Here is a 17,941-nt window from a genome sequence, read left to right on the forward strand (position 1 = left end):
CTCACTCCCACACCCAGTCAGTCCCTCACTCCCACACCCAGTCAGTCCCTCACTCCCACACCCAGTCACTCCCACACCCAGTCAGTCCCTCACTCCCTCACCCAGTCAGTCCCTCACTCCCACACCCAGTCAGTCCCTCACTCCCACACCCAGTCAGTCCCTCACTCCCACACCCAGTCACTCCCACACCCAGTCAGTCCCTCACTCCCTCACCCAGTCAGTCCCTCACTCCCACACCCAGTCAGTCCCTCACTCCCACACCCAGTCAGTCCCTCACTCCCTCACCCAGTCAGTCCCTCACTCCCACACCCAGTCAGTCCCTCACTCCCACACCCAGTCAGTCCCTCACTCCCTCACCCAGTCAGTCCCTCACTCCCACACCCAGTCAGTCCCTCACTCCCACACCCAGTCAGTCCCTCACTCCCACACCCAGTCAGTCCCTCACTCCCTCACCCAGTCAGTCCCTCACTCCCTCACCCAGTCAGTCCCTCACCCAGTCAGTCCCTCACTCCCACACCCAGTCAGTCCCTCACTCCCTCACCCAGTCAATCCCACACCCAGTCAGTCCCTCACTCCCACACCCAGTCAGTCCCTCACTCCCTCACCCAGTCAGTCCCTCACTCCCTCACCCAGTCAGTCCCTCACTCCCTCACCCAGTCAATCCCACACCCAGTCAGTCCCTCACTCCCTCACCCAGTCAGTCCCTCACTCCCACACCCAGTCAGTCCCTCACTCCCACACCCAGTCAGTCCCTCACTCCCACACCCAGTCAGTCCCTCACTCCCTCACCCAGTCAGTCCCTCACTCCCACACCCAGTCAGTCCCTCACTCCCACACCCAGTCAGTCCCTCACCCAGTCAGTCCCTCACTCCCACACCCAGTCAGTCCCTCACCCAGTCAGTCCCTCACTCCCACACCCAGTCAGTCCCTCACCCAGTCAGTCCCTCACTCCCACACCCAGTCAGTCCCTCACTCCCTCACCCAGTCAGTCCCTCACTCCCTCACCCAGTCAGTCCCTCACTCCCACACCCAGTCAGTCCCTCACTCCCACACCCAGTCAGTCCCTCACTCCCACACCCAGTCAGTCCCTCACTCCCACACCCAGTCAGTCCCTCACTCCCTCACCCAGTCAGTCCCTCACTCCCACACCCAGTCAGTCCCTCACTCCCACACCCAGTCAGTCCCTCACTCCCACACCCAGTCAGTCCGTCACTCCCACACCGTCAGTCCCTCACTCCCACACCCAGTCAGTCCCTCACTCCCTCACCCAGTCAGTCCCTCACTCCCACACCCAGTCAGTCCCTCACTCCCTCACCCAGTCAGTCCCTCACTCCCTCACCCAGTCAGTCCCTCACTCCCACACCCAGTCAGTCCCTCACTCCCACACCCAGTCAGTCCCTCACTCCCACACCCAGTCAGTCCGTCACTCCCACACCGTCAGTCCCTCACTCCCTCACCCAGTCAGTCCCTCACTCCCTCACCCAGTCAGTCCCTCACTCCCACACCCAGTCAGTCCCTCACTCCCACACCCAGTCAATCCCACACCCAGTCAGTCCCTCACTCCCTCACCCAGTCAGTCCCTCACTCCCACACCCAGTCAGTCCCTCACTCCCACACCCAGTCAGTCCCTCACTCCCACACCCAGTCAGTCCCTCACCCAGTCAGTCCCTCACTCCCTCACCCAGTCAGTCCCTCACTCCCTCACCCAGTCAGTCCCTCACTCCCTCACCCAGTCAGTCCCTCACTCCCTCACCCAGTCAGTCCCTCACTCCCTCACCCAGTCAATCCCTCACTCCCTCACCCAGTCAGTCCCTCACTCCCTCACCCAGTCAGTCCCTCACTCCCACACCCAGTCAGTCCCTCACTCCCACACCCAGTCAGTCCCTCACTCCCTCACCCAGTCAATCCCTCACTCCCTCACCCAGTCAGTCCCTCACTCCCTCACCCAGTCAGTCCCTCACTCCCTCACCCAGTCAGTCCCTCACTCCCTCACCCAGTCAATCCCTCACTCCCTCACCCAGTCAGTCCCTCACTCCCTCACCCAGTCAGTCCCTCACTCCCTCACCCAGTCAGTCCCTCACTCCCTCACCCAGTCAGTCCCTCACTCCCTCACCCAGTCAGTCCCTCACTCCCACACCCAGTCAGTCCCTCACTCCCTCACCCAGTCAGTCCCTCACTCCCACACCCAGTCAGTCCGTCACTCCCACACCCAGTCAGTCCGTCACTCCCACACCCAGTCAGTCCCTCACTCCCTCACCCAGTCAGTCCCTCACTCCCTCACCCAGTCAGTCCCTCACTCCCTCACCCAGTCAGTCCCTCACTCCCTCACCCAGTCAGTCCCTCACTCCCACACCCAGTCAGTCCCTCACTCCCACACCCAGTCAGTCCCTCACTCCCACACCCAGTCAGTCCCTCACTCCCACACCCAGTCAGTCCCTCACTCCCTCACCCAGTCAGTCCCTCACTCCCACACCCAGTCAGTCCCTCACCCAGTCAGTCCCTCACTCCCTCACCCAGTCAGTCCCTCACTCCCTCACCCAGTCAGTCTCTCACTCCCACACCCAGTCAGTCCCTCACCCAGTCAGTCCCTCACTCCCTCACCCAGTCAGTCCCTCACTCCCTCACCCAGTCAGTCCCTCACTCCCTCACCCAGTCAGTCCCTCACTCCCACACCCAGTCAGTCCCTCAGTCCCTCACCCAGTCAGTCCCTCACTCCCTCACCCAGTCAGTCCCTCACTCCCACACCCAGTCAGTCCCTCACTCCCACACCCAGTCAGTCCCTCACTCCCTCACCCAGTCAGTCCCTCAGTCCCTCACCCAGTCAGTCCCTCACTCCCACACCCAGTCAGTCCCTCACTCCCTCACCCAGTCAGTCCCTCACTCCCTCACCCAGTCAGTCCCTCAGTCCCTCACCCAGTCAGTCCCTCACTCCCACACCCAGTCAGTCCCTCACTCCCTCACCCAGTCAGTCCCTCACTCCCTCACCCAGTCAGTCCCTCACTCCCTCACCCAGTCAGTCCCTCACTCCCTCACCCAGTCACTCCCTCACTCCCTCACCCAGTCAGTCCCTCACTCCCTCACCCAGTCAGTCCCTCACTCCCTCACCCAGTCAGTCCCTCACTCCCTCACCCAGTCACTCCCTCACTCCCTCACCCAGTCAGTCCCTCACTCCCTCACCCAGTCAGTCCCTCACTCCCACACCCTGTCAATCCCTCACCCAGTCAGTCCCTCACTCCCTCACCCAGTCAGTCCCTCACTCCCTCACCCAGTCAGTCCCTCACCCAGTCACTCCCTCACTCCCTCACCCAGTCAGTCCCTCACTCCCACACCCAGTCAATCCCTCACCCAGTCAGTCCCTCACTCCCTCACCCAGTCACTCCCTCACTCCCTCACCCAGTCAGTCCCTCACTCCCACACCCAGTCACTCCCTCACTCCCTCACCCAGTCAGTCCCTCACTCCCTCACCCAGTCACTCCCTCACTCCCTCACCCAGTCAGTCCCTCACTCCCACACCCAGTCACTCCCTCACTCCCTCACCCAGTCAGTCCCTCACTCCCTCACCCAGTCACTCCCTCACTCCCTCACCCAGTCACTCCCTCACCCAGTCAGTCCCTCACCCAGTCAATCCCTCACTCCCTCACCCAGTCAGTCCCTCACTCCCTCACCCAGTCAGTCCCTCACTCCCTCACCCAGTCAGTCCCTCACTCCCTCACCCAGTCAGTCCCTCACTCCCTCACCCAGTCAGTCCCTCACTCCCACACCCAGTCAGTCCCTCACTCCCTCACCCAGTCAGTCCCTCACTCCCTCACCCAGTCAGTCCCTCACTCCCACACCCAGTCAGTCCGTCACTCCCACACCCAGTCAGTCCGTCACTCCCACACCCAGTCAGTCCCTCACTCCCTCACCCAGTCAGTCCCTCACTCCCTCACCCAGTCAGTCCCTCACTCCCTCACCCAGTCAGTCCCTCACTCCCTCACCCAGTCAGTCCCTCACTCCCACACCCAGTCAGTCCCTCACTCCCACACCCAGTCAGTCCCTCACTCCCACACCCAGTCAGTCCCTCACTCCCACACCCAGTCAGTCCCTCACTCCCTCACCCAGTCAGTCCCTCACTCCCACACCCAGTCAGTCCCTCACCCAGTCAGTCCCTCACTCCCTCACCCAGTCAGTCCCTCACTCCCTCACCCAGTCAGTCTCTCACTCCCACACCCAGTCAGTCCCTCACCCAGTCAGTCCCTCACTCCCTCACCCAGTCAGTCCCTCACTCCCTCACCCAGTCAGTCCCTCACTCCCTCACCCAGTCAGTCCCTCACTCCCACCCCCAGTCAGTCCCTCAGTCCCTCACCCAGTCAGTCCCTCACTCCCTCACCCAGTCAGTCCCTCACTCCCTCACCCAGTCAGTCCCTCACTCCCACACCCAGTCAGTCCCTCACTCCCACACCCAGTCAGTCCCTCAGTCCCTCACCCAGTCAGTCCCTCACTCCCTCACCCAGTCAGTCCCTCAGTCCCTCACCCAGTCAGTCCCTCACTCCCACACCCAGTCAGTCCCTCACTCCCTCACCCAGTCAGTCCCTCACTCCCACACCCAGTCAGTCCCTCACTCCCTCACCCAGTCAGTCCCTCAGTCCCTCACCCAGTCAGTCCCTCACTCCCACACCCAGTCAGTCCCTCACTCCCTCACCCAGTCAGTCCCTCACTCCCTCACCCAGTCAGTCCCTCACTCCCTCACCCAGTCAGTCCCTCACTCCCTCACCCAGTCACTCCCTCACTCCCTCACCCAGTCAGTCCCTCACTCCCTCACCCAGTCAGTCCCTCACTCCCTCACCCAGTCAGTCCCTCACTCCCTCACCCAGTCACTCCCTCACTCCCTCACCCAGTCAGTCCCTCACTCCCTCACCCAGTCAGTCCCTCACTCCCACACCCAGTCAATCCCTCACCCAGTCAGTCCCTCACTCCCTCACCCAGTCAGTCCCTCACTCCCTCACCCAGTCAGTCCCTCACCCAGTCACTCCCTCACTCCCTCACCCAGTCAGTCCCTCACTCCCACACCCAGTCAATCCCTCACCCAGTCAGTCCCTCACTCCCTCACCCAGTCACTCCCTCACTCCCTCACCCAGTCAGTCCCTCACTCCCACACCCAGTCACTCCCTCACTCCCTCACCCAGTCAGTCCCTCACTCCCTCACCCAGTCACTCCCTCACTCCCTCACCCAGTCAGTCCCTCACTCCCACACCCAGTCACTCCCTCACTCCCTCACCCAGTCAGTCCCTCACTCCCTCACCCAGTCACTCCCTCACTCCCTCACCCAGTCACTCCCTCACCCAGTCAGTCCCTCACCCAGTCAGTCCCTCACTCCCTCACCCAGTCAGTCCCTCACTCCCACACCCAGTCAGTCCCTCACTCCCACACCCAGTCAGTCCCTCACTCCCTCACCCAGTCAGTCACTCACTCCCTCACCCAGTCAGTCCCTCACTCCCACACCCAGTCAGTCCCTCACTCCCTCACCCAGTCAGTCCCTCACTCCCTCACCCAGTCAGTCCCTCACTCCCACACCCAGTCAGTCCCTCACTCCCTCACCCAGTCAGTCCCTCACTCCCACACCCAGTCAGTCCCTCACTCCCTCACCCAGTCAGTCCCTCACTCCCTCACCCAGTCAGTCCCTCACCCAGTCAGTCCCTCACTCCCACACCCAGTCAGTCCCTCACTCCCTCACCCAGTCAGTCCCTCACTCCCACACCCAGTCAGTCCCTCACTCCCACACCCAGTCAGTCCCTCACTCCCTCACCCAGTCAGTCCCTCACCCAGTCAGTCCCTCACTCCCACACCCAGTCAGTCCCTCACTCCCTCACCCAGTCAGTCCCTCACTCCCTCACCCAGTCAGTCCCTCACTCCCACACCCAGTCAGTCCCTCACTCCCACACCCAGTCAGTCCCTCACTCCCACACCCAGTCAGTCCCTCACTCCCTCACCCAGTCAGTCCCTCACTCCCTCACCCAGTCACTCCCTCACTCCCTCACCCAGTCAGTCCCTCACTCCCACACCCAGTCACTCCCTCACTCCCTCACCCAGTCAGTCCCTCACTCCCTCACCCAGTCACTCCCTCACTCCCTCACCCAGTCACTCCCTCACCCAGTCAGTCCCTCACCCAGTCAGTCCCTCACTCCCTCACCCAGTCAGTCCCTCACTCCCACACCCAGTCAGTCCCTCACTCCCACACCCAGTCAGTCCCTCACTCCCTCACCCAGTCAGTCACTCACTCCCTCACCCAGTCAGTCCCTCACTCCCACACCCAGTCAGTCCCTCACTCCCTCACCCAGTCAGTCCCTCACTCCCTCACCCAGTCAGTCCCTCACTCCCACACCCAGTCAGTCCCTCACTCCCTCACCCAGTCAGTCCCTCACTCCCACACCCAGTCAGTCCCTCACTCCCTCACCCAGTCAGTCCCTCACTCCCTCACCCAGTCAGTCCCTCACCCAGTCAGTCCCTCACTCCCACACCCAGTCAGTCCCTCACTCCCTCACCCAGTCAGTCCCTCACTCCCACACCCAGTCAGTCCCTCACTCCCACACCCAGTCAGTCCCTCACTCCCTCACCCAGTCAGTCCCTCACCCAGTCAGTCCCTCACTCCCACACCCAGTCAGTCCCTCACTCCCTCACCCAGTCAGTCCCTCACTCCCTCACCCAGTCAGTCCCTCACTCCCACACCCAGTCAGTCCCTCACTCCCACACCCAGTCAGTCCCTCACTCCCACACCCAGTCAGTCCCACACCCAGTCAGTCCCTCACTCCCACACCCAGTCAGTCCCTCACTCCCTCACCCAGTCAGTCCCTCACTCCCTCACCCAGTCAGTCCCTCACTCCCACACCCAGTCAGTCCCTCACCCAGTCAGTCCCTCACTCCCACACCCAGTCAGTCCCTCACTCCCACACCCAGTCACTCCCACACCCAGTCAGTCCCTCACTCCCTCACCCAGTCAGTCCCTCACTCCCACACCCAGTCAGTCCCTCACTCCCACACCCAGTCAGTCCCTCACTCCCTCACCCAGTCAGTCCCTCACTCCCACACCCAGTCAGTCCCTCACTCCCACACCCAGTCAGTCCCTCACTCCCACACCCAGTCAGTCCCTCACTCCCTCACCCAGTCAGTCCCTCACTCCCTCACCCAGTCAGTCCCTCACTCCCTCACCCAGTCAGTCCCTCACTCCCACACCCAGTCAGTCCCTCACTCCCACACCCAGTCAGTCCCTCACTCCCTCACCCAGTCAGTCCCTCACTCCCTCACCCAGTCAGTCCCTCACTCCCTCACCCAGTCAGTCCCTCACTCCCTCACCCAGTCAGCCCCTCACTCCCACACCCAGTCAGTCCCTCACCCAGTCAGTCCCTCACTCCCACACCCAGTCAGTCCCTCACTCCCTCACCCAGTCAATCCCACACCCAGTCAGTCCCTCACTCCCTCACCCAGTCAGTCCCTCACTCCCTCACCCAGTCAGTCCCTCACTCCCACACCCAGTCAGTCCCTCACTCCCTCACCCAGTCAGTCCCTCACTCCCTCACCCAGTCAGTCCCTCACTCCCTCACCCAGTCAGTCCCTCACTCCCTCACCCAGTCAGTCCCTCACTCCCTCACCCAGTCAGTCCCTCACTCCCTCACCCAGTCAGTCCCTCACTCCCTCACCCAGTCAGTCCCTCACTCCCTCACCCAGTCAATCCCACACCCAGTCAGTCCCTCACTCCCTCACCCAGTCAGTCCCTCACTCCCACACCCAGTCAGTCCCTCACTCCCACACCCAGTCAGTCCCTCACTCCCTCACCCAGTCAGTCCCTCACTCCCTCACCCAGTCAGTCCCTCACTCCCACACCCAGTCAGTCCCTCACTCCCACACCCAGTCAGTCCCTCACTCCCTCACCCAGTCAGTCCCTCACTCCCTCACCCAGTCAGTCCCTCACTCCCACACCCAGTCAGTCCCTCACTCCCTCACCCAGTCAGTCCCTCACTCCCACACCCAGTCAGTCCCTCACTCCCACACCCAGTCAGTCCCTCACTCCCACACCCAGTCAGTCCCTCACTCCCACACCCAGTCAGTCCCTCACTCCCTCACCCAGTCAGTCCCTCACTCCCTCACCCAGTCAGTCCCTCACTCCCACACCCAGTCAGTCCCTCACTCCCACACCCAGTCAGTCCCTCACTCCCTCACCCAGTCAGTCCCTCACCCAGTCAGTCCCTCACTCCCTCACCCAGTCAGTCCCTCACTCCCACACCCAGTCAATCCCACACCCAGTCAGTCCCTCACTCCCTCACCCAGTCTGTCCCTCACCCAGTCAGTCCCTCACTCCCTCACCCAGTCAGTCCCTCACCCAGTCAGTCCCTCACTCCCTCACCCAGTCAGTCCCTCACTCCCTCACCCAGTCAGTCCCTCACTCCCTCACCCAGTCAGTCCCTCACTCCCTCACCCAGTCAGTCCCTCACTCCCACACCCAGTCAGTCCCTCACTCCCTCACCCAGTCAGTCCCTCACTCCCACACCCAGTCAGTCCCTCACCCAGTCAGTCCCTCACTCCCTCACCCAGTCAGTCCCTCACTCCCTCACCCAGTCAGTCCCTCACTCCCTCACCCAGTCAGTCCCTCACTCCCTCACCCAGTCAATCCCTCACTCCCTCACCCAGTCAATCCCTCACTCCCTCACCCAGTCAGTCCCTCACTCCCTCACCCAGTCAGTCCCTCACTCCCTCACCCAGTCAGTCCCTCACTCCCTCACCCAGTCAATCCCTCACTCCCTCACCCAGTCAGTCCCTCACTCCCTCACCCAGTCAGTCCCTCACTCCCTCACCCAGTCAATCCCTCACTCCCTCACCCAGTCAGTCCCTCACCCAGTCAGTCCCTCACTCCCTCACCCAGTCAGTCCCTCACTCCCTCACCCAGTCAATCCCTCACTCCCTCACCCAGTCAGTCCCTCACTCCCTCACCCAGTCAGTCCCTCACTCCCTCACCCAGTCAATCCCTCACTCCCTCACCCAGTCAGTCCCTCACCCAGTCAGTCCCTCACTCCCTCACCCAGTCAGTCCGTCACTCCCACACCCAGTCAGTCCGTCACTCCCACACCCTGTCAGTCCCTCACTCCCACACCCAGTCAGTCCCTCACTCCCACACCCAGTCAGTCCCTCACTCCCTCACCCAGTCAGTCCCTCACTCCCTCACCCAGTCAGTCCGTCACTCCCACACCCAGTCAGTCCCTCACTCCCTCACCCAGTCAATCCCTCACTCCCTCACCCAGTCAGTCCCTCACCCAGTCAGTCCCTCACTCCCTCACCCAGTCAGTCCGTCACTCCCACACCCAGTCAGTCCCTCACTCCCACACCCAGTCAGTCCCTCACTCCCTCACCCAGTCAGTCCCTCACTCCCACACCCAGTCAGTCCCTCACTCCCACACCCAGTCAGTCCCTCACTCCCACACCCAGTCAGTCCCTCACTCCCTCACCCAGTCAGTCCCTCACTCCCTCACCCAGTCAATCCCTCACTCCCTCACCCAGTCAGTCCCTCACTCCCACACCCAGTCAGTCCCTCACTCCCACACCCAGTCAGTCCCTCACTCCCTCACCCAGTCAGTCCCTCACCCAGTCAGTCCCTCACTCCCTCACCCAGTCAATCCCTCACTCCCTCACCCAGTCAGTCCCTCACTCCCTCACCCAGTCAGTCCGTCACTCCCACACCCAGTCAGTCCCTCACTCCCTCACCCAGTCAGTCCCTCACCCAGTCAGTCCCTCACTCCCTCACCCAGTCAGTCCCTCACCCAGTCAGTCCCTCACTCCCACACCCAGTCAGTCCCTCACTCCCACACCCAGTCAGTCCCTCACTCCCTCACCCAGTCAGTCCCTCACTCCCTCACCCAGTCAATCCCTCACTCCCTCACCCAGTCAGTCCCTCACTCCCACACCCAGTCAGTCCCTCACTCCCTCACCCAGTCAGTCCCTCACTCCCACACCCAGTCAGTCCCTCACTCCCTCACCCAGTCAGTCCCTCACTCCCACACCCAGTCAGTCCCTCACTCCCACACCCAGTCAGTCCCTCACTCCCTCACCCAGTCAGTCCCTCACTCCCTCACCCAGTCAGTCCCTCACTCCCTCACCCAGTCAGTCCCTCACTCCCTCACCCAGTCAGTCCCTCACCCAGTCAGTCCCTCACTCCCTCACCCAGTCAATCCCACACCCAGTCAGTCCCTCACTCCCACACCCAGTCAGTCCCTCACTCCCTCACCCAGTCAGTCCCTCACTCCCTCACCCAGTCAGTCCCTCACTCCCTCACCCAGTCAATCCCACACCCAGTCAGTCCCTCACTCCCTCACCCAGTCAGTCCCTCACTCCCACACCCAGTCAGTCCCTCACTCCCACACCCAGTCAGTCCCTCACTCCCACACCCAGTCAGTCCCTCACTCCCTCACCCAGTCAGTCCCTCACTCCCACACCCAGTCAGTCCCTCACTCCCACACCCAGTCAGTCCCTCACCCAGTCAGTCCCTCACTCCCTCACCCAGTCAGTCCCTCACTCCCTCACCCAGTCAGTCCCTCACTCCCACACCCAGTCAGTCCCTCACTCCCACACCCAGTCAGTCCCTCACTCCCTCACCCAGTCAGTCCCTCACTCCCACACCCAGTCAGTCCCTCACTCCCACACCCAGTCAGTCCCTCACCCAGTCAGTCCCTCACTCCCACACCCAGTCAGTCCCTCACCCAGTCAGTCCCTCACTCCCACACCCAGTCAGTCCCTCACTCCCACACCCAGTCAGTCCCTCACCCAGTCAGTCCCTCACTCCCACACCCAGTCAGTCCCTCACTCCCTCACCCAGTCAGTCCCTCACTCCCACACCCAGTCAGTCCCTCACTCCCACACCCAGTCAGTCCCTCACTCCCTCACCCAGTCAGTCCCTCACTCCCTCACCCAGTCAGTCCCTCACTCCCTCACCCAGTCAGTCCCTCACCCAGTCAGTCCCTCACTCCCACACCCAGTCAGTCCCTCACTCCCTCACCCAGTCAGTCCCTCACTCCCACACCCAGTCAGTCCCTCACTCCCTCACCCAGTCAGTCCCTCACTCCCACACCCAGTCAGTCCCTCACTCCCACACCCAGTCAGTCCCTCACTCCCACACCCAGTCAGTCCCTCACTCCCACACCCAGTCAGTCCCTCACTCCCTCACCCAGTCAGTCCCTCACTCCCTCACCCAGTCAGTCCCTCACTTGATTTTGAACTTACCTATTTTGTAAGTAAGTCCCCTTTTACTGCAATATCCTTTCATAACGGCCTCCTTGCAACATGTCACATCAAAAGTATTCATTCCAGACTGTGCAGGGGCTGTGTGCATATGTAACGGTTGCTTAATTCTGACTTTTAAAAAATGCCCCGAGGTTGACAGTGAATGACCCAAATCAATAAAAAGGGATATTGGAGGCTTAATGCTTTCGTGTTCATGAGATCTCTGATTTGCTCTGATCAATCTTCTCCGACTCCTATCATTGCCAACCACTTCTTTTAAGCTATCCTCAGTCATTGTTCCCTTCACCCTGCAAGACCCGTGCTTCTTGGCGACCCCTTGGTTAACTGGACCTGTTGCCTCGGTTGCCACGTGCAAAAGAGCAGCATCCTATAGGCAGGGTTTCTGGAAATTGAGAAAAAATATTGAACGGAGCCTGGAATAAATGAAGCTGGGTTGAACAAAAAGATGGAGAATGCGCCCGCGGCATCGTATCGGGACACCTCCTTAAAAAAGGAGTAGTTATTGAGTTATGAAGAAGATGATATGTATAACCGGCATATCCTCAAGCTGTGGATTCAGGGCCAACCTGGGACAATGACACTTATATTCAAGCTTCCATCTTCCGTAAGAAAGTTAATCTTCTTCTTACGATATTGAAACTAGATGTACTTATAATCTTCTTTATAAAATCATAAGTAAAGTACCTATGTTGATATCCACCTTTTTCCCCAAAACAATGGAGAAATGTTGATGACATTCACTCCTTCAGAGGACGGGCGTTGTATGTAGCAGGATGTGGAGAACGTGATTAAAATTCAACAACTGGTGTTCTGAATCAACGTAAGAGATGGTTTCAAACACTACGATGGCGAAGGTGAACCTGAGGTGAATCTGTTTTTTCAGAATTAATCTCTTTGAGAGAATGACCTCCATTTCCATGTGCTGCTTATCACTATCGCACTACCAAGTGAACGACACCTCTTAAACTGTGGAATTAAATTCTAGAAGGCTATAAATGTTCCTTCTGGTACACCGAGAGCTGCTATTTGTTTATGGAGCAGGATCACAATGTAAATGGAATTCCCAGTTGCCGATTATGCAAATGCCCCCTTTTTTAAATTTTCACATTCCACCTCAGCTCTGCACAAGCAGGGTAGGGAAAATCTGGCTCCATTATCCTCTGATCAAAGCTTATGCAAGGAGCATATGCTTCATTCCTTTGCACATTAGTAGCAGACAGATAGATAGCGAATGCCGTCTTTGTGCATGAACTTTACCGACTGGAAACCCGATAATTCAGGCATTTGACAAAAGAGTTTGTCAGGCTTGTGGTATTATCATAACTATCAGCACTGCAAGGGTTAACGTAGTGTTGAGAGTAGCCACTAGCGGGAGCTGTAGATACAATTATATAAGGCAGCGATGCTAGACCTTAGGGGAGGAGTGTATGCAGGAGATAGCCAGTGAAGGTCATAAGAGCAGATAGTGTGAGTCAGGTTAGATTATGGTTTATACCAGTTGTGAGATTAGCAGTAGATGAGTGTAGTTATTGATCAGCTGTGTATTCTTAAGGACTAAGTGTCAAATCCCAGTTCAGTAGTGAAAATAAAATCAAAGCTTTGTTTAAGTTAAAAGTTGTACTGTGGTCTTTGTGAACATTACGCCAACCATCCTGAAATAAGTAACACAAGGAACCCCACAAGGCTCAAGTCAGTTGTGTCAGAAACACGGATTCTTGGTTCAGTCCAGTCAGATAGAATTGTTTCTCCGTAGGCCCAAGGGATTTGTGTAATTTAGAGATTAAGTACTGAATATTGGTGCGTAATTGCTGCACGCACATGGTGAGTGTGTTTTCCCGGTTACTTCATCTACCTAAAAATAAAGTATAAGGCTTGTGGTACATCCTCAGAGGGAGCTGCAATCTGCTGGAGGTGAGTAAACGTTTATGCCCAAATATCTATTTTGTTGAGTTAGGACAGCAGAGCATAACTTATTCTGTGCGTGCTGTGGACTTAGATAGCTTTGTTTATATTTTAAATACTATAATAATAATATTCTTTATTAGTGTCACAAGTCGGTTGCATTAACACTGCAATGAAGTTACTGTGAAAACTCCCAAGTCGACACATTCCGGCACCTGTTCGGGTACACAGAGGGAGAATTCAAAATGTTCAATTCACCTAACATGCATGTCTTTCGGGACTTGTGGGAGGAAACCGGAGCACCCGGAGGAAACCCACACAGACACAGGGAAAACGTGCAGACTCCGCACAGACAGTGACCCAAACCCAGGCGCGGTGAAACAACAGTGCTAACCACGGCCAGGGTCCCGGGTTTGGGTCACGAGAACTGCCACATTTCTCTTCTCAATGGGAGAAAAAAAACCCAGACACTTATAGCAAAAATATTATAGCCTTTTTCAAAAAAATGTTTCAAGAATGTATAAAGGATGGATTTATGATTTTGGTACAAATGGAAGAAATGGATAATCTATTGGGTGTGGGGATGGATTATCAGTTGCAATGACGTAATCCATAGAATCATAGAATTTATAGTGCAGAAGGAGGCCATTCGGCCCATCGAGTCTGCACCGGCTCTTGGAAAGAGCACCCTACCCAAGCCCACACCTCCACTCTATCCCCATAACCCAGTAACCCCACCCAACACTAAGAGCAATTTTGGACACTATGGGCATGGCCAGTCCACTTAACCTGCACATCTTTGGACTGTGGGAGGAAACCGGAGCACCCGGAGGAAACCCACGCACACACGGGGAGAACGTGCAGTCTCCGCACAGACAGTGACCCAAGCCGGGAATCGAACCTGGAACCCTGGAGCTGTGAAGCAATTGTGCTAACCACTGTGCTACCATGCTGCCCTGCATAACCCTGCGCACTGAACTTCAGCCTTTTACGATTTGTACGAGTCAGTTATTCACCAAACAAGGAAAGGGGAGGCTGACACGGTTTGGTATATACGGCCATTACGAGCGGATTGTTTTGCATGGCGTTGCTGATGACTTACCCACTTGGGCATTTTTCCCGCATGGGGATCATGGTGATGAAATTGAAGCACCAGAACGGTGACGACCACAGACAAGCCCACGATGAACATTGTACTTGCGAAGTACCGAGCTGGAACAACAAGAAACATTTTGTCAGTGTGCCACTGGGCTCAATTCAAAATCCCTCTACTTCTTGCCTTGTCCTGAGGCTTTGCCTGCACATACTTCACCAACCCCTTGGTTTCTCAATGCACTGGCATTGTGTGTAAATGGAGGCGGTAAGTTACACTGGGCCATTCAACTTGAAGGACTTTGTAGCTGGGCCCAATCTTGTCCTCACTGGATGCACGCAGGCACATTGCTTAAAGGGCAGCCACAAGGCCGAGATCAAAGTGTGATTCCAGCAGATTCTATTCCCATCCTCCGCCCTGGGATCTGGACATCAATTGTATTACCATGCCGTCTGTTAGCTCACCATAGGCTGTAAACTAAAGCGAGGATGCCCCAGGCAGTGTGACTTAGTGGCTTAGTGCCACTAGATAGATTTTAGAGCAGCAAAGGAAGAAAAGATTACGGTGAGCGGGCGGGTTAGTGGAGCTGAGTCCACAAAAAGATTAGCCATGATCTTACTGAATGGTGGAGCAGGCTCGAGGGGCCAGATGGCCTACTCCTGCTCCTCGGTCTTATGTTCATACTGCCTCACAATTCTGATTCAGAATGTTATTAGTGAGTAAAAGGTGTGCGTTCTCATCGTTTTCAAAACCTGTGGACCATGTGGTAATAGAAAAGGTGCTTTCACAGCAAAGTTAGGGAAAAAATGACATAAGTCAGAACGTTAACCGATCACCCTAACGGGCGCCGGAGTGCGGCAACTTCTTGCAAGCTGTGCCCAGCATACCCTCAATCTTTTACTCTCATTCTATGCTTCTAAAACCTCATTCCAACTCTTTTTTTAAAAAATTTTTATTTTTATTTTTTTTTAGGGAGAGGGAAGAGGAAACCATAAAATGGCATCCCCTTTCAGGGAGCCCCAACCCACTCCCCGTCTCAAAAATTTTACTTTTTAGGAAGCGATAGCCCACAACAGACGGGAGTCATTCTAACTCTTTTAAACTCTAAAACAATGGGTGAAATTCTCCCGAAACGGCGCGATGTCCGCCGACCGGCGCCCAAAATGGCACCAATCAGACGGGCATCGCGCCGCCCCAAAGGTTTGGAACGCTCCGCATCTTTGGGGGCCGAGCCCCAACATTGAGGGGCTAGGCCGACGCCGGAGGAAATTCCGCCCCGCCAGCTGGCGGAAACGGCCTTTGTTGCCCCGCCAGCTTGCGCGGAAATGACATCCCTGGGCGGCGCATGCGCGGGAGCGTCAGCGGCCGCTGACAGTTTCCCACGCATGCGCAGTGGAGGGAGTCTATTCCGCCTCCGCCATGGTGGAGACTGTGGCGGGGGTGGAAGGGAAAGAGTGCCCCCACGGCACAGACCCGCCCGCGGATCGGTGGGCCCCGATCGCGGGCCAGGCCACCGTGGGGGCACCCCCCGGGGCCAGATCGCCCCGCACCCCCCCCAAGGACCCCGGAGCCCGCCCACGCCGCCTGGTCCCGCCGTTCAAAAGGTGGTTTAATCCACGCCGGCGGGACAGGCAATTTATCGGCGGGACTTCGGCCCATCTGGCCAGAGAATCGAGCGGGGGGGGGGGGGGGGCGCCAACTGGCGCGGCCCGATTCCCGCCCCCGCCGAATATCCGGTGCCGGAGACTTCGGCAACCGGCGGGGGCGGGATTCACGGCAGCCCCCGGCGATTCTCCAACCCGGTGGGGGATCGGAGAATGACGCCCAATGTTCTTATTCAATTACTTACAGATTTAGCGATCTTTAGGCGTAATAAGTTGATCTTTTCGCTACACCTTGCTACAACTGTAACATTATATTCTGCAGTCTCTCCTTCCTTCCCTATGTATGGTATGTACTGTTTGTACAGCATGCAAGAAACAATCCTTTTTACTGTATAGTAATACATGTGACAATAATAAATTGAATCAAATCCAACCTGGCCCTTTCCAGCGTTGCCGTTCCTCCTTCATGATCATTTTAAAATGTATTTTTCCAATTACGGGGTAATTTAGCATGGCAGATCCACATGCCCTGCACATCTTTGGGTTGTGGGGGTGAGACCCACACAGACACAGGGAGAATGTGCAAACTCCACACGGTCAGTGAGCCGGGGCTGGGATCGAACCTGGGCCCTCAGCGCCGTGAGGCAGCAGTACTAACCACTGTGCCACCCCTCTTCATGATCATAAGGTCCGATCGATTAATTGAAATACAAATTAGTTTTTTTTTAAAGAAAATAGTATTTTAGAACATGGTATTTGACTAATTCATCGTATACCACAGGTTAAATATGGCATGTTTGGAGCAAGTGACACTGGGCCTATGATTAAATAAATAAATAAGTAAATAATCTTTATTGTCACAAGTAGGCTTACATTAACTCTGCAATGAAGTTACTGTGAAAAGCCCCCAGTCGCCACATTCCGGCGCCTGTTCGGGTACACAGAGGGAGAATTCAGAATGTCCAATTCACCTAACAGCACGTCTTTCAGGACTTGTGGGAGGAAACCGGAGCACCCGGAGGAGACCCACGCAGACACGGGGAGAACGTGCAGACTCTGCACAGACAGTGACCCAAGTCAGGAATTGAACCTGGGATCCTGGAGGTGTGAAGCAACAGTGCTACCCACTGTGCTACCGTGCTGCCCTGAATGGTCCCGGAACGTTCCAATATGAGGGTCTTCCACACTTCATGCTTGGGTATGTTGTAGACTTTTGCCATTATTAGCCAACAACTCCATTATTGATGTAATGTGCGACGACTAGGATGGTGACAGCTGAACCAGAAGGACCTTGGCTCTTATTTTCTTCCAGACATTCCTATGTTCCTCTGACTTAGAATTCACTACAAGCACTGCCGGTGTGCTTCAGAACATTCACCTATCTCCACTTTCCCCCAATGCCTCTTTCCCCCAATCCTCATTCCCCATGCCTCTTTCCCCCATGCCTCTTTCCCCCATGCCTCTTTCCCCCAATCCTCATTCCCCATGCCTCTTTCCCCCATGCCTCTTTCCCCATGCCTCTTTCCTCATGCCTCTTTCCCCCATGCCTCTTTCCCCCATGCCTTTCCTCCAATGCCTCTTTCCCCAAGCCTCTTTCTCCCATGCCTCTTTCCCCCATGCCTCTTTCCCCCATGCCTCTTTCCCCATGCCTCTTTCCTCATGCCTCTTTCCCCATGCCTCTTTCCCCCATGCCTCTTTCCCCATGCCTCTTTCCTCATGCCTCTTTCCCCCATGCCATTTTCCCCCATGCCTCTTTCCCCATGCCTCTTTCCTCATGCCTCTTTCCCCATGCCTCTTTCCCCCATGCCTCTTTCCCCATGCCTCTTTCCCCCATGCCTCTTTCCCCCATGCCTCTTTCCCCATGCCTCTTTCCCCATGCCTCTTTCCCCCATGCCTCTTTCCCCCATGCCTCTTTCCCCATGCCTCTTTCCCCCATGCCTCTTTCCCCATGCCTCTTTCCTCATGCCTCTTTCCCCATGCCTCTTTCCCCCATGCCTCTTTCCCCATGCCTCTTTCCCCCATGCCTCTTTCCCCCATGCCTCTTTCCCCATGCCTCTTTCCCCATGCCTCTTTCCCCCAT

The 17,941-nt window shown here is 57.0% G+C and overlaps 1 protein-coding gene across 1 annotated transcript in view; it reads right to left on the reverse strand.

The window, feature by feature from the left end:
• Positions 1-17,941, reverse strand: part of chrna8 (cholinergic receptor, nicotinic, alpha 8) — a 488,191-nt gene that overhangs the window by 118,173 nt on the left and 352,077 nt on the right. The window contains exon 9 of the mRNA XM_072517257.1: positions 14,267-14,376. Coding sequence (XP_072373358.1) covers positions 14,267-14,376 — 110 coding nt within the window. The remainder of the gene's footprint in view (positions 1-14,266; positions 14,377-17,941) is intronic.

The sequence above is a fragment of the Scyliorhinus torazame genome, chromosome 9 (assembly GCF_047496885.1).
Source record: "Scyliorhinus torazame isolate Kashiwa2021f chromosome 9, sScyTor2.1, whole genome shotgun sequence".
NCBI classification, from domain to species: Eukaryota; Metazoa; Chordata; class Chondrichthyes; order Carcharhiniformes; family Scyliorhinidae; genus Scyliorhinus; species Scyliorhinus torazame.